The 17,270-nt window shown below is 35.4% G+C and overlaps 2 protein-coding genes and 1 pseudogene across 2 annotated transcripts in view; 1 reads left to right on the top strand and 2 right to left on the bottom strand.

Moving 5' to 3' along the window:
• The window catches only part of LOC106624506 (inactive dipeptidyl peptidase 10), a 241,150-nt gene that overhangs the window by 25,763 nt on the left and 198,117 nt on the right, over positions 1-17,270 (top strand). The gene's annotated exons all lie outside the window — the stretch shown is intronic.
• LOC106625286 (vitellogenin-1) lies at positions 577-1,956 on the bottom strand. The gene is given in 3 exon segments (XM_036368606.2): positions 577-1,323; positions 1,394-1,656; positions 1,721-1,956. Coding segments are annotated over 3 exon segments (1,086 nt in total). The 5' UTR covers positions 1,869-1,956; the 3' UTR covers positions 577-648.
• LOC118683041 (vitellogenin-1-like) lies at positions 7,812-9,162 on the bottom strand (annotated as a pseudogene).

A 17,270-nucleotide genomic window follows, 5' to 3' on the forward strand; every position in this document is an offset into this window, starting at 1 on the left:
AATTTCTCGAGTGTGAATAGTCATTATGGGGTTTCAATTTATATTTGAAAAAGTGAGGTATTTTTATCTAAATTTTTAAATAATTTTAAAAAATATATTGAATCGCTCTCACGAAAGATGGACGTACATACCATATATGCATGTTGACGAAGAACTAACTCGGAAATCTACGCTTTCTCACTAAATAAGTCAAAATTTTTTGTCGTGATAAGCACAGTTAGTGATATGTCACTGTTAAATTAGAGAAGTAAATGAGAAAAAAAAGTGAGGATATCAGTAAATTCCGTTTCTTTGCAGAAGCTTTTGATAACGAGGTTATAGCCACAATTACTTTGTCGAACGCAAACTATGAGCTTTAAAGTGACAGAAAACTGAGCGAACTTAAGTGATTGTTGAAGCTTTGGAAGATGAACCGAATGGAAGAAAGATTCGGTGGTGCTTTGCGAACCAAGTTAATTCAATTCCGAGCCTCTTAGTTCTTTATTTAAAGCCGGTACCGCAGTTTAAGTATATAATTTATGACATCAAAAGTTCTCCCAAGCAAAAAATAGAATACCGGCAGGATAAAAAGACGCCTTTGAGAGCTTTCTAGTAGATAAACATAGTCTTATATTACACTTGTTGTAATATCGAACTGTTTATAGAACTTTATTGATTTGCAATATTGCAGCTGCCACAGTTTGACAATTTGGGGTCCGTATAATTTATACTTGCATTTTTACCAAACGGCGATTTAGCATTTACCTCCAGCTTAAATATGCCTCTCGCATCATGAGAAACCGCATAACCCATCACAGTCTCCACGCCGTTGCAATTAAAACGCTTCATTGACGCACACTGTTTTGCAATAAAGTTGCGGGCGTTATTTGGATAAATCGACTCCGCATAATATTTGTTGGCAATGCTATGCGAACAAGTTAGCGTTTTACAACCGGCTTGTATAGGGTTTTTACCACCGACATAGAAACCAACATGTCCATAAGTTTCGTATTGACCGAGAACACCAGGATTTGTATGGATGATATCGACAAAGTCAGCATCTTTCGATGAAAGTGTAGTCAATTCCTTGTGTATGCCAAAGCACGGTGAAGCAGGATCCAAACCGGTCACGTAGGGTAAACTTTTGCCAGTCAAATTGCGATAGTGACGCGCCGCCGAGCCCATTATTTGTGCGCCCAAACTGTGACCCATCAAATGCAAGTTCGCGACGTCTACAAAAGTGAGCAGCCTCTGCACAGCCTTGGCGACATATCCGCCAATCGTGTCGGTGTTCTGTGAGGACCAAATGTACATTTTCTGCTCGTAGTCGCCGACATCTAGCGCCTTTTTGTGTGGGAAGAAAGTAAAACATTTCATTTAACGCGAGTTTGAATAGCAACATAGAGTTCAGTACCAAATAATTGGTGTCTCCACGACAGTTGTAAGCTTTGGCCAGTATGTCGTGTTGACTACTATTCACTTGCGTAGTCCAGCCGGTCGCCTAAATGACCGTCTTCTTATTACGATCGAAATCTTTATCAGCTGCTAAACCACTGAGATCGCTTATAGGATATTCTCGCTTATCACAAGCGGTACGAAACTGAATCTTGATGTTCTCCAACTTCGCTGCGTGTTTGTCGGATATTTGCCTTTTGATATGGTCGATGAATTTTGTACCTAAAATGAATGCATTATGTACAGTGTTTTCAATTTGCAGACATCTACCTCTTCAATAACTCACAAACAAGATTTATAGTGGATGTGGCAAGTTTCAGAGGTAGCGCTGGAACCACATACGCGAATGTATTGTAAATGGAAGCTTCTGGGTATACCAATCTCTTTTGGGTATGTAAAATAGCAAAAATCGTTATAAAATATAAAAATTTCATTTCGCAAATTTTTTTTTCTAAAAAATCGAACTGTCAGCGCGAGCTCTATACGAAGTCCCGTTTAACTAACAACACGATATTTCTTTTCATAAGCTCGAATATTTAAAGCAATAGCTTGTCTTTTGTGGGTGCGAAAATTAAAACCCGCTTTTGGGAAAAGTTGAACCAAGGCGTTTAATCTTCAGTTTTAAATTAATCAAAAGACCCTTTGTGGCAGAGCGTTATCCAGATGAATGAAATGGCATTATCTTATTAGTATATAATATAATATTTTTTTTATTAACAACAAGCTTATTTATTACATCATGTTAAGAAACACCGTATAAATGTTTTCTTTCTCACTATAATTTTACAACAGCGTACTTATTTACCACATTGATTGCACCGAAGTCAGTATATAAGTCACGATTGCTTAAACTTTTTAATGAAAAATATATATTATCATAGTCACGTCCTGTGAGTGTTTTTGATTTATTGTTGGATTATAATGGCATGTGTAGATACCGATTTCTGTAAAAAAAAGTATTATATTTATTATAAACTAAATCAGTGGCGGATACAGATTGTATTTCTGGGGGAGAGTTTTTCCTTCTAACATATAATATTTAAAATACTGTTATTACTTTGTAAACTTTTTTGAATTTGAATTAAAATTCACCGATTTTGGGGGAGTTTTGGCACCCAAAACGCGCTCGTGGAACTGTCATTGAAATAAATATATTAATCATATAATATATTATATAAATATTTTTTTGAAAAAATTTTAAAATTACTTTGAGCGAATTTCGCTGTGTAAAAAATAACTTTTTAATATAATTTTTTTTTTAATTTTGTGTCGTTTTCATTAGTCAAATTTAATGACAGTTGTAGTCGAACTAATGAAAACGTTTAAAATTTAAGTTTTGGAGAAAATTTATAAAAACATTTGAGTGTAGATAAAAATGATACAATTAAAATTAATAAAGGTGTGATACAATTAAATTCACAACATTTCATCTCGTTGGAGTGTCAGCACTTTCTCTCAAATGTGTCAGTTTTCTTTCAGCACACCGTAATTCTACTTTTTAATTGTGTATACGCTTCCGACATCTAAAGTCAAATACTCTCAAATTATTTGATTTTATTTGCTTAGGGATATTCTAGTCTAAAAAATTACAGAAAATCTAAAATCAACGGTTTTTCATATTTCGATAATCTAGCTATTAAAAAATATTTCAATAAAGACAGTCACGAAAGCTCAAGTTCTAAATAGGTGATTGGAAATAGGAGGACTTGAAACTTGCGATGCATATTCTCTGAATATCTATCTATGGATCAACAAAATCTGAACAATCCTAATTTGTTATATAAAAAAAAACTTGACAAGCTCCAAAATTCTCTATTGTTTCGCGGGTGTCTTGCTCGTGACACTTCCTGGAGGTTTCTCGATCTGTCAGCCTCATTTTTCAGGCGTTTGCCGCCACCAAAGTGAGTATTGCAACTATGTTCGCACAGTCTCTTCTATCAAGAGTGAGTAGTAACTTTGTGCTTTTTTGATTCACAACTTTGCCCATGCTTTTTGCAGTTTTGCAATCCGATAACTTATTTCATCGAATTTAAAGCTTCCGTGTAATGCTCTTGTCCAGATCATTGTAAAGACAATGCATGTATTTACCAAGGTCGGTCACGTTATCAGATGAGATTCATACACCACTCTTGGCAATTCCGTTCACTATCTCATTGTTATCGATGCTTTTGTGACATGGCACCCAGTAGAAGTGAAGTCGCTAGTTCCTGGCGACACTTTCCACTGCTACGCTGCTTTTGGTCGATATGTGATACGAGGTTACTGCCTCGATTGCTGCTTGGCTGAGCCATCCGTATAAATATTTAATGTGTTACGCGTAGCTAACATGCCTTTACGTCAACCATCCTTTTTACTGTTTACTCAAAACCTTCTTTCCAAATTAAAAAGTGGTATCATGTAGTCAGTGTTTGCTAGACCGCCATTACGCAGCGTGCTATGCCCGAAGGCTTTACATGTCGCCCCGCCAATTATGCTGCGGATTTTTTAGTGAAGAGATTCTATAGGTGGCAGGTTTATTAGTTGTTCAGAAGCTGCCGTTAGAGTGGTTCTTAGTGGTCCCATTATTCACCGCACAGCGAGCCTCTAAACGCTTTCCATTTACATGCGGTAGGTAGGTTTCCGCAAGCCTGTCCACCACTCTACTGCACCGTAGAGCAGAATGGGTCCTAAAATCGCTGTGTCCACACAACTCCATCTCAACTGCATACGCTTTGCAAAAGTACATTTATACAAGTAACATATACCATAAATATATAATTACTTGGGGACCCCTTTCAGCACCCTATAAACCCTATCCATTCGATTGCGCTTTTGATGAACTCTCTCAATACTCACTTATCCTTTATTGACAATGCATTAAGTCGATGATTGCCGAGCAATGCCGCAATGCCTAACCACAAAAGAAAAAAACAAAATTGAGTGAAAAAAAAATAATAACAAACCGTAAGTAAATAACGGAAGCAATCAGCCGAACTCATACATACTTAAACAACAAGCGGGCTGCTGATGCCGCATTAAAAGCCAAGCGAAACTATCCATATAAAAAAGAAAAAGTGTCAATAAGCGACTGAGTGAAAAAGAGAGAGATAGAGGGAAATGGAGAATTAGCAGGAGAGAGCGATGATGATAAAGGCAATGCAGCAACGTTTTTGCTTTCATTAAATTTCTATTTAATTGTATTAATTCTTTGCATTTGATTTTATGTAAATTTAATTACATCGTGATTTCAATGAAACACATATACATACGTGTATATATATATATATATATATATATTAGGGTGGTGCGAAATTTTTTTTTTTGTTTTGCTTAGCCTAAGTGTAAAATTTGTAGATTAAAAAAAAGAAAATTTTAGGGAAAAAACAATTTTAATATCTAGAGGTTCTCATTCACTTTTAAAGTAAATTTCGAGTTAAAATTTTTTTGGAAAAAAAAATTTTTTTTGGTTTAAATTCTTTACAATTATATAAAAATTACCGAATGTGACGGTTTTTGACTCAAAATTTATTTTAACGCTTAAGAAAAGCATGTTGTCGTTTAAGATTTTTTTTAAAACTTCAATAATGATCACAAAATTTTTTTTAAGCTGATAACTTTTAATTGGCCAGAAAGAGCACGCTCCACAGCTTCTAAAACACTTATCAAAAGTTTGTTAGTAAATAAAAATTTTACCTCGAAATTTACTTTAAAAGGTAAAGGGCCGCCTCTAGATGTTAAAAAAAATAGTTTTTCGCTCCACCCTAATATATATATGTATTTATATGTATATACACATTGTAGCCAACACGATGCGCTCAGAGCACGTACAGTTATAAAGTAAAGTTCACGTGCGAAACCAAAAAACAACGCTTTCACGACAAACAACGAACATAATAGGGCGAAGAGCAACAACAACAAGTGCGCGCTAATAAAAAGTCCTTTAGTTGCGCTCAAGTAGTAAATGTGAAGATTGTGAATTTGCACTCGGCGCGCTGATAAATAAACAAATAAACAGAAGCAAGCAATGAAATTTGCGAAGACATTTGCGTATGTGTGCGTTATTGTGACTGCGAGTGTGTGTGTGCTGTGTAGGAAATCTCACTTACACCAGACAAACACTCAAGTTCAAGTTACGCTCATTTACATTGCAAGCGAACGAAGCTGGCGGAAGGAAAACGTAAGCGAGGAGGAAGGAGCAGGTGAAAAAGTAGATGAAGAAGGCGGAAAACAGGCAAGAAAGTGCACATCCAAGGCAACGACCGCAACTTAGAGTGGCTGAGTTTTGAAAATACACGCTAGCACGTACACATACGCACAACTGTGATGATAGTTCAATGCGCACATGTCAGCCAAACGAGCTAAGCGCACACACATACGCACGCACACTTTTGCATGTACGCCATATATCCCTGTAGCTTGAAGTGAAAGTGTATGGCCTCGGCTGCGTTTCGAGCGCTCGTGTAGCGTAAAAGTGCCGCAAATTCACAGCGAATTGCCAGCGGATGCGTGGCTCTGTAATTTTGAATTGCGAATAATCTTCTTATTTGCAAATACATGCAAATTGTTTAACAAAAGCGCGCATGTGATTACAACTAGCAAACGCACGCACACACACACACACACATACAGTTAGCGGCGATAATTTATGCGCACAATAAATGCAAAAATATATAATGTAGTTGCATTGCATAAATAAAATAGCAAATATGCAATGCATTGCCATTTTTCATCACAAAATGTTACTCATACGCCATGTGGCATCGCTCATGGCCACGAGAGAATTGCATCCAACGCACTTTGCAACATATGACGCAAGAATCGCTGCTATTTCATAACCCCCTTCTGTCTGATATTGCTTTAGTTTTCATAATTTTCGATTTTTGCATGATTTATTTGCTTGAGGAATGCTTGCAACATTGAGAAAATGCGCTTTAGAGTCGGTATGAGAGGTTCACAGACACGAGTACAACAAGAAAATTCTTTTCATTTTCAGTGGCTAACCTTACTCAAGTTGTTGCCCCATATAACTGTATACTAAAGGGGCAAATGTATGTGTGTACAAAATTGCACAATAAAGAATTTGCGCGTTCAACGGCAGGTCAATGTAAAGAAACTTTGTAGAAATGGTTAATAACTATAATTAAATGCAAATATAGACCTGAAGGGTCTGGTGCTACTACGATCTAACTTTCCCACATTCAAATGCTTATATATTGATTCAGTAGACTTCTAGTGATTTAGGTTAAGCACTGGTGTCTACAACCTAAGATATTTATGTGAAATAACTTCTATTCGTATTTAATCTAGTGTAACTAACCTCAAATTGGTCCAAAAGTTCCGTTTTGGTATAATTTTTGTACAATTAGATGTTTTTAATACTTTAAATTTTCATATGAGGTAGCCTTATTGCACATAAACTCCTAAGATACTTTTGAAACTTTCGAGACAGATGCTGCAATCTTCTCGACTCAACAACTATGTGCCGTGGCCTTTTCTTTCTCTTGGGGCATTATTCTTCTCCCATTGAGCCAAGCTGGCCGCTTCTATGCGATTTCTTTCTTTAAACAGTCCAATTGTTGATAGTACAGTCATAACTGACCCACTTTTATATTGATTTTGTTGCGATTCAGCGGTTTCCATTATCTCTTCGATATTTTCATTAAACATCTTTCCAGATTGCGATGATTCTTTGATGTCAAAATTAAAGAAACGGAATCGACGAAACCGAAATTTCCTGTGATTGGCTGTTACAGTATCAGCACCATACAAACTAACACAAATTCCATGCCTGGCTTGCGTTTTCGCCTTTATCGAAAAAAAACTGCAAAATGTCATATTTTCGCTTTACTTGTGTTAACCTTTGACACGTGCTCAAACAATATTACGACATCTTTCTAACGCCATCTAACATAACTGCATCGTACTAATACAACACGAGATGCAGCTTACTAAAGCCTCTATTGCTGAATATAATGAATTTCTTTTTACTAAACCTTTTAGAGAAGATTTGGAAAGATACGAAATATTTTTGGTCTATCATATTGCGACAAATGGAGGTATATCTTCGCCAGCAACCCATCCAATTTAAATCTGTAAACGAACTCGAATTTTTGGGTCTCTTATTAAAAGCTCTCAATACTGCAGGAAGCTGTAGACTGCGGTATACTTATTTCGATGTGCCTTGTAGCCATAAACCGTTTTTAAACTTAATGAGCTTTTGCGGTGAGATGAGTGAACTGTGCTCGATAGCGATCGTGAGAATTTTTTGACTTCCGCAAACTTCGGCTTTTTGTGTTTATTTGACATTATTAAAACGAACATTCACTAAACTGATTTAAATTATTATATATTTATCCCGACTCCATACAACCTAAAAAATACAGTATATAACAAAATTTTTATATGTTCGAATATTAACGATATATAAATGGAACCTCTTCCTTAAGTGCTGGCAAAAGAACAAGCGCCACAGGGCGAATTATCAGGATCTGTATACTCCGCCGTAGGATTTTTGCCATAGGGTTTCTCATCATTCGCATCAAGCACATAACTGCCAATTAAGAAATGTGGCACAGCATAGCCCATAGGAAACTCAGAACCATTACATCTACCATCCTGCAGGCTATACAGTGTGTTGCAACGCTTTGCCAGAAAATCGCGCTCATTATTGGGATAGACCGACTCCGCGTAGTACTTCCAAACGATTTCATGTGAGCATTGCGGAGTTCTGCAGGCATTCTGAATAAGAAATTTACCGCCAACATAGAAATCCACATTGCCATAAGCTTGATACTGTCCGTTAGCATCAGCATTTGTATGTATAATGTCAACGAATTCGGCATCGCTTGCCGAGATGGTGGTGAGGACCTCACCTTCGTTGTAGCACGGTAAAGCGGGATCTAAACCGGTCACGTAAGGTAAGCTGTTGCCCGTCAACTGGGGATAGTGACGCGCTGCTGAACCTACTATTTGTGCGCCCAAGCTGTGACCCATCACGTGCAAGTCGTCTACGTCTATAAACTCGATGAGACTTTGAATGGCCTCAGCGAGATATTTACCGATTGTGTCTGTGTTTTGTGCTGACCAAATATAGAGCGTATTTATGTATTCGCCAGTATCCAGCGCCTATGAAGTTATTATTTCGTTAAGATTATACAGAAATAGAATTTACAGGTTATTACCAGATAATTAGTGTCACCGCGACAGTTGTATGCCTTAGCCATAGCGTCATGGCGTTCATTATTCACCGTGGTAGTCGAACCGGTTGAGAATATAACGGTCTTTTTGTTCGGATCAAAATCCGGATCCTCAAGCAGACCGCTGAGATCCTCTATAGGATATGTACGCTTGTCGCACGGTGTACGCAACTGTAACTTAATATACTCCAGCTGTGGTTTATAGCGTTGCGTTGGTCCTTGCCCCTGGCAATTACCGTGGCGCCTTAGAATTGCAAATCGTAAATTATGTGCACATTTCAACTTTGTTTAGATTCAAAGTCATACTTACAAACAGCGTTTGCTACCTGATATGCAATTACTGTTGGCAAACCTACGATCAAGTTTTCTATCGTTCTGAAAAAGTAGTCGGCTCGCAATGGTCCTGGGGAGCTCGCTATCAAGCCTTCGGCTATCTCTTGTGCCGCGTCCAGGTAATCCTGTGGTGTCGCCTCCAATGCGGCGCTGCTGCGCAGTAGACACCAAATTGAAATTAAGTGAACTATCCTCATAGCGCTACGCTAACTTATCTTTATTCTGTCGCGATCTGCAAACGATGTTTCTAACTATGCGCTACAAAGTGTGCTATTTATATGACAATCATGTGTGAATTCGGCGCAATACTCTGTTTTATTAGTTGAGATTTTTCAATACGGCGCTTATCTTAATTGGATACTCAAAACCAAAAGCAATTCGCAAAAGTGTAAGTTGACAAAAAAATTATGTTGTTTTTTTATACCCTGAAAATGGTATGTTTGCAACGAAGTTTATAACCCCCCTATTAATGTTTGTAACACCCTAGAAATTATGCATGTGGGACAAGCTGTCTGTCCGTATATACGCGAACTAGTCCCTTTTGAGATATCGATTTGAAATTTTGCACACGTCCTTTTCTCCCCAAGAAGCTGCACATTTGTCCGAACCGTCGATATTGGCCTACTTTAGCATATAGCTACCATACAGACTGACTCATCAAAATCAAGTTCTTGTAAATAAAACTTTTTTATTTAACAAAATGTATTCAGGAATGATTGAAATCAAGATCTTTCAAAAAACTTGAACCAATGAAGGGTATTATAGCTTCAGGGCAGCCGAAGTTAACGTTTTTTCTTGTTTTTAATTTATTTAAAATACTTTTTTTTATTCATAATACCTGCACTTAATGTTTGCAAACGAATTTTTGATAACTTATATAGATTTGTTTCATACATTTTTTATTTACACTTTATTTAAATACTAAAATAGTTACTAAATTTAGTTTTTAATTTTAGTATAAGCTAATTTAGTTTAATATTGTTTTATGTTATTTAACTTAATTCAATTCAATTTAATTTTATTTTAATTAATTTAATTCAATTAAATTTTATTTTATTTTAATTAATTTAATTCAATTTAATTTAATTTTATTTTATTTTATTTTACTTTATTTAATTTCATTTAATTTTATTATTATTTTTTTATAGTTTTTATCTGATTAGTAAGTTTAATTTAATTTCATTTAATTTTATAACTTATTTAATTTTTTTTTTAATTTATCTGCTTCATAATTAAATTAAATTTTGAATTTCACTTTATTTGGTTTGAATCTTTCTCACTTTAAAATTAAATAGTTTGAGATTACAAACGGCACAGTGGATATAGTAAATACAATATATTTGCTGAAATGTTGTTTTTACGTTAGACACTGATCGATTTTTTTCCTTACTAGACTTAAATGCATTGCTTCATATTCTAATTAGTTCTGATAACAGTAGTAAAACCACTTAATTATTGAGCTAGTCACACACATACCTTACTCACATATGTGCATGTAAATATGTGATAAAAAAGTTACGTAATAAGATCTGCTTGATGTAAGTGTTTTTTTTTTTAATAAATAAGCATATTTGAACTTATGTACAGTATGCTTCCAATGAAATAGGCACATTAAATAATATGTAATCGCAAACAGCGTTAATAAAGAAAGCAATACACATATACTTACTAATATTTATTTTATTTAACGGATTTTGATCAAGTGTCCCCCTATTGAAATTTCAACTTTTGCTATTTTTTAACCGATACAGTAATTTTTATTTTACTTGCTTTAAGTGCAGACAAACGCGACTTCTTTGTTTTGTACAAAATTTCTCTTTTACTGGGTTTATAGCTAGACGACTTCGATGAAAATTAGCTTTTTCCCCAAATGGGGTTTTAGTTAACCTCTAAGATTCCAATGTCATCAACTCATCTAGTGCGATTTCTACTCTTCAGTGAAGATATATTAATTTTCTCTTTTGAAACCTTTTTTAACACTAAATGGCGCCCTTTTTCTCGATCTATTTGGTTCTACCATAAGTTATATTACAAGTTGAAGGCCTGTTGATAATTTTTTTTTTATTAGTAATTTTATTTAATAATGCGAGTACTAAGTGAGCCATGTACAAAACTGTATTCGAAATGGTCACCTTATGCTTTCACATAAGTCCTCAGAGTATTCGGCCATTGTTCAATAGCAGCATACAGCTTTCATTGGTATTGACGAAGATGCTCGAACCAAAAATTTTAGTATTACTTTTAAGCGACTGCTGGATATTTGTGCTCTGGAATAGTATTGAACCCTTTTGTTTACCTTTAACTAATCTTTATTTATATTTAGCCAGATCAACAACCTTTTTTTTTTATTTGAGGTCGATAAACCTTTTTTTACATTTTGATTGACCCTACAAACCCGTTTGTTTACCTTCAGCCAAGTCAACAACCTTTGTTTACATTCAATAACCTTTTTTATATTTGAGGTCAATGGCCCTTTTGTTTACATCTTATGGGGTCAATGACCCTTTTGTTTACCTTTAGCCAAGTCAACAAACTTCATTTATATTTGAGGTCAATAGGCCTTTTGTTTACATTTTATGGGGTGAATGACTCTTTTCTACGTTTAATTGGGTCAATAAACCTTTTATTTACCTTTTGCTAAGTCAACAACCTTTTTTTACCTTTCGATCAATCGTCCTGCTAAAAGTCTAAGGTCTTGCTGGAAGATCCAATGTTCTCCATAAAAGAGATTATTGCATAACTGCTTTACCATGCCTTCTAAAACATTCCGCTGTTACACTTTTGTCCCAGTTTTGACTCTTTTCACAGAAGCTCATAAATTTCACTTACGCTTCTGCCACACTTATGTAAAGCAATCATCGTAATACGATTTTCTTAAGCTTGTTGTTCATTCGCGAAAGCAAACACTTAATTAATATATGAAAAATATCATATCACAATATAATATTTAGAAAACAGGTTAGCATTGGGAAGTGAATAAAACATTTGAGAAGTACGATTAGCCTATCGCAATATGAACGAAATTATATGAATACTCACGCCTAATTTTATGCAAAGAATTTCAGTTACTGCAAACAGTAAGGTCAGAGCACGCATTGTAGTGCTCTTCTTTAATTCTTTTCCCGTCTGCTACTTTATTATTCTCATAATTCAATTGCATAAAATTGAAATTTTTAAACAATTTATACGACAATAAATAAGGGTCAATCAAAGCCAAAACACGCTTAAGATTATAGCCTTTTGCCACCCGGTTCATTTTGTTGTTGTACAAAAGAGACAACAGCTGCTGGCAATGTCGCACAAACGCGTAAATCCCCAATCTGAGCACAAACTATGCGCACATGGACACGCAAGTGTTTGCGTGTGTGTGTGTATATATATATATGTATATATTAGTAGTATTGCTCGCTTTCAAGTGACCGAACACAACAAATTTTCGCAACTCTTTCGGTTTCGCTTCATTTGAAGGGAATTGCCTGTCGTCCAACTGAGGCCCTGAGAAAACTACGTAAGCATGGCGAGCAGCAATAAAGCAAAAACAAAAGCAGCAACTGGTCATTTGTCATTGTGTACGCGTGTGTGGGTGTAGTTGTGTAGATATGTGTGTGTGTGTGGGTCGCTTTTGAAAAATTGTGACAATATGCCTGATTGTATTGAAAAATGTTGACGCCAATATCCAACTGTGGCGCACATGAATAAAAGCAACAACAACAACTGCAAAAAACGCTGTATGTACTTTGCCCTTTATGGAATATGAGAGTGCTCGCTGCATGTGGGCAAGTGCGCGAAGCCCATTGGGTTGCGTGGTGTATATACGTGTAGGTGTGGGTGTAGTAATGCGTGCATATATGTATGTATGCGTGTGTGTGTGTGCGCATATTACTGTCCGAGTACACTGCTGTCGGTTGCGATAATCTAAAGCTGTCATATCCGCTGGTGATTTGTGGAAAATTTATTGCATTGATAACTTTGGAAATGTCCGGCAGAAAGTGCGTGTTATATATATATATACGATTTACTGTTATTTCTGGAAATTTTTATGTTAAAATTCACAGAAAAATTATATATGATGAGCGCAAATTTGTAAAGCATAATTTTTTTCCTTATAACTATGTTTTAAGCGAGGACTTTGTATTATAAATATATATGTACTATGTATGTATGTAGCAATGATATTAATATAAAGCAAGAATATCCAGCTACAACGAAGCTATAATACCCTTCACAGTTGCTTGTTTCATAGCAACTATAAATAGTTTTGCATACAAGAACATGAGTTTGATTGATCAGTTTTTATGGCAGCCATTTGTTTAAGTGGTTTGATCTAAATAAAATCTGCGGATATTATATTCTTGTTCTGAGTTATCCATGCCAAATTTCGTAAAGATATCTTTTCAAGTAAAAAAGTTTTCCATACAGTGACTTCATTTTGATCGTTCTGTTTGTATGGCAGCTAGATGCTTTAGTATTCCGATCTATACAATTTCTACAGAAATCGTAGCGTTTCTTTGGGAAATAATATAAACGAAATTTCGTGGATACATATTTTCAAATAAAAACGTTTTCCATATAAGATCTTGAGTTTGATCGTTCAGTTTGTATGACAGGTTCATGCTATAGTGGTGCAATAGCGGCCTTTCCAACAAATAAGTAGCTTATAGGGGAAAAAGAATGTGTGCAACATTTTAGATCAATATCTCAAAAACTAAGGGACTAGTTCGCGTATATACAGACAGACGGACACACAGACTGGCATACCTAAATCGACTCAACTCGTCACCGTGATTATTTATATACACGTATACATTTTATAGTGTCTTCAAAGTTTATTACTGCGTGTCACAAACTTCGTGGCAAAGTTAATAAACCCTGTTCTGGGTATAAATATACTTATGTAGGTACACTAAATCCCTCCAGTCTAAACAAGTGCGTGCTAAGTATGCTGAAAGGTCGAGCAATTGAAAAATTCCACAAGTGAAAGCAGCAAATAGCCGTCATCAAGCCAACAAGCGGCTTGTCAAGCATAGGCAAACAGGCGAGAGAGTCAAATGGTCACTTAATAACAAACTGTTGGAATTAGAGTGCGACACGCACACGTTCTCGTGTGAGCTTCACATCTATTCTACAAGAATATACGCGGTCAAGCTGCCAGTCAGGCGGTTATTACACTAGTCAGTGAAACAGTGTGTATGTCAGTGAGCCGTGCGGTCGTTCAGCACTCTACAAACGCTTCAAGTAACTCATTCATCAGCACATTCACGCACTCACGAACTCACGCACTAACGCATTAATGACGCCAAGTGCTCGCCTTTAAACTTTAGCTTCTATGGCACGTAACCAATTGACTGGCATTTTAACTCTCCATTTCTCTTATAGCTTTCTGGAATATTTGTTCATATTTGTTGCGTGAATTATTTTGTCGCTTTTGGTTATTTTTGTTGTGTCTGTGCTTATTTGTTGTACTTTCACGGTCACTTTATTTGAGAAGCGGCGATTTTAGTGTGCTTTATGTTGCTGTTGTTAGCGCCACTCATATTCAGCTGGCTATCAAACGTCTTTCAAGTGTGCTGACTCTCTTGGGACATAACGGTATACATATACAAGTAACGACAGCTTAACAAGTTATGCTTAAATGCTTCAATTGACTGCGCCAGTTTACGCCTAAGTGGTCGAAAACAGTATTTGTGTTAATAAATAATCATTATTGGGTTATTTTCTTTGGTGTAGGGTTTAAATGTTGCTCTAATTGCAGAAATTGAACTTTGTTGCAGTTCAATTTGAAATTATTAATTGTTTCAGATGACAGTTTGAAATGTTTTAATTCTTCTTGAAGCTATACAAAGCCATTAGTACGAATACTGCACTTGTTTCAATTATTTGGATGGTTTAAAAGACATTAAAGGTTGCCACCTGTTTTAAAATTTTGAATCGACATTTTTTATGATAAACACTACAGTGAGCATATCAAGCTAAAGATGTTTAGGGAAAATTACGGTTTATAGTGCTTTAGAGGAGTGTTGCCATCTGCTTTAAAAATTTTGCGTCAGAACATTTAGAATCAAATTAAATAGTTTCAATAGCTTGGGTAGCTAACTGAAGTGTTTTAGACTGAGGGTTACAGCTGAAAATAGTTTTTGCAGAATATTGCCACTAGTTCAAATCGCTTTTTAGTAGTGTTACCATCTGTACAAAAGTTGTCAGTCGAACGAATTTGTATAAAATAAAATAATTTGGAAAACTAAGTCAAAAGTTTTAGATTGACAGATTACAATTGAAAATATTTTTGATAAGTGTTGCCACCTCTCCGAAAATTTATGTGCAACAAAATTGCTTATGTAGACGAATTATTACTGCGCGGGTATCAAACTAAAAATTATTGAGCTGACTGACAATATTTTTAAAGGGGTTGTCATATATGAAATATTTTTAAATATAGTTGCCAGCTGTCTAAAATTTTTAATACAACACACTTGATGAAACAATGCGGGTAATGAACGAAAAATGTTCAGGTAAGTTTCAAACTGTGAATATTTTTTTGAAGAGAGTTGCCACCCTTCATAATTTTTAATTTTTTTTTTAATTGTAGAGTTTTTACAATATGGTTATCAAACTAGACAGATTTCAAAAAGTTGTCTGCCGGATATATTGTAAAGAAAGCTTGCCACCTGTTTGAAAAATTAACTCAACTAAATTGATGGCATTAATTAAATATGTGTTATTCATTTGTTTCGTTTCATAATCTATTCTTAGATCAGAGTAATCATCATCTTTTTCCAGAATAGCTGATATGTTGGTTTCCAACTGATTAGTCGAAGCTATTTAATCCACATAGAGCGCTTACCTGGCTTATTTTTTTGTGAACATTGTTGTTTTCATACAATAAATTCATAGTAATTATACACCCTATACACCTCCGTATATAAAATAGTTAAGCTTGAAGATCAGTTTCTTCAATTTTCATAATTTTGAGTGAAAAGTTTATGTTTGATAATGATAAATATTGACTTTCGAAATTATGCCAGGCCGTTTTACTTTTCCTGCTATTATTTTGTGTGTGTACATATATGTGCGTGTGAGCAAGTTCTCTGAAGATGTCTGTAAAGTTTTGTCTTGAGTAAATAATAAATTCATCAAAATGCGATGCAATTACTAAATGCACATAAGTGTGTATATAGATATATATATGCATATATTTTTTTTTATTCAACTAAAATATTCACCTTTTTCCGCCGCTCAGTTTCCTCCCACATTTCACTTTACCAGTTTATTTAATAGAATAAGTATTTATGTGACCACTTTTTCTTTACTTACTGTTGTTGTTTTGAAACTTTTATTATGATTTACTAGCCTTTGACATTGTAATGCTTCTCTTTCTCCATATTTTGCATATCTTTTACTTGGCTGTCGTTCGCCGAAAATGTTCCTGCTTCGCCGAAAAATATCTTTCTCTCTCGCAGCCATCATTTAATATTCATATTTTTCGCTTTTTTAGTGCTAATCGTCTGTGTTGCGGCACATAAAAATATATAAAAGCGAATTCAATACACAGCAGCGTTGAAATATGCAAACCCACACATAGGTACATTCTCAGGTGTGCGTGGGTGTGACGGTACAAAATTCGCTGGCAGGTGTGTAGTCTACCGCATCGTCGCTCGCCCACACCACAGCTCATAAAAATATTTCACCAAATTTGTGAGTTCATACACATATCTATGTACATGTATAGGCATTTAACTTGGCGTTGCCATCCTGACGGTATATCGGTGATCAAATTGCATATTCATTCATTTTGAGTGCGGCTAACGAAATTTTCTGCCTCAACGCACTTAAACGCATAAATTATCTAAGAATATGCTGAGCCACGCCTCAACGCTTGATATTTCGGGGCGTATAAAAAGAAAAGAACAGAAAATTATGCATAAAAAAAAATACAAAAACAAAAATAAAGGCGCAGCCATCTATGTTCGCTCAAAAATATTTTTAAGCCACTTGCATTGCACACATTTTTCATATATTTTACCGTTATTTTTATATATCGCCGCTGCATATGAATAAATTAAGAAAAAAGCATAGCAGGAAGAGCATATTCAAAGCATTTGTCTCTCACGTACTGACAAGCCTTTAGGGCTAAATGTGCGTATCAAAGGCGTCGGCGTTGCACGTTCGTCGAATAAAATTCATGCAAGATTGGTAAAATGCCAATGAAAGTGGCTTACAGACTGAAATGGTTTGAAGGCTGATTCGCTCAAGGATTTCAACATATTTCGGTGTGACATTTAAAGTTTTGGGCGCATGAAAGTCTCTGTGTGGGAGAAGTGCGCCAATAGT

The sequence above is a fragment of the Bactrocera oleae genome, chromosome 5 (genome assembly GCF_042242935.1).
Source record: "Bactrocera oleae isolate idBacOlea1 chromosome 5, idBacOlea1, whole genome shotgun sequence".
Classification (NCBI taxonomy): domain Eukaryota; kingdom Metazoa; phylum Arthropoda; class Insecta; order Diptera; family Tephritidae; genus Bactrocera; species Bactrocera oleae.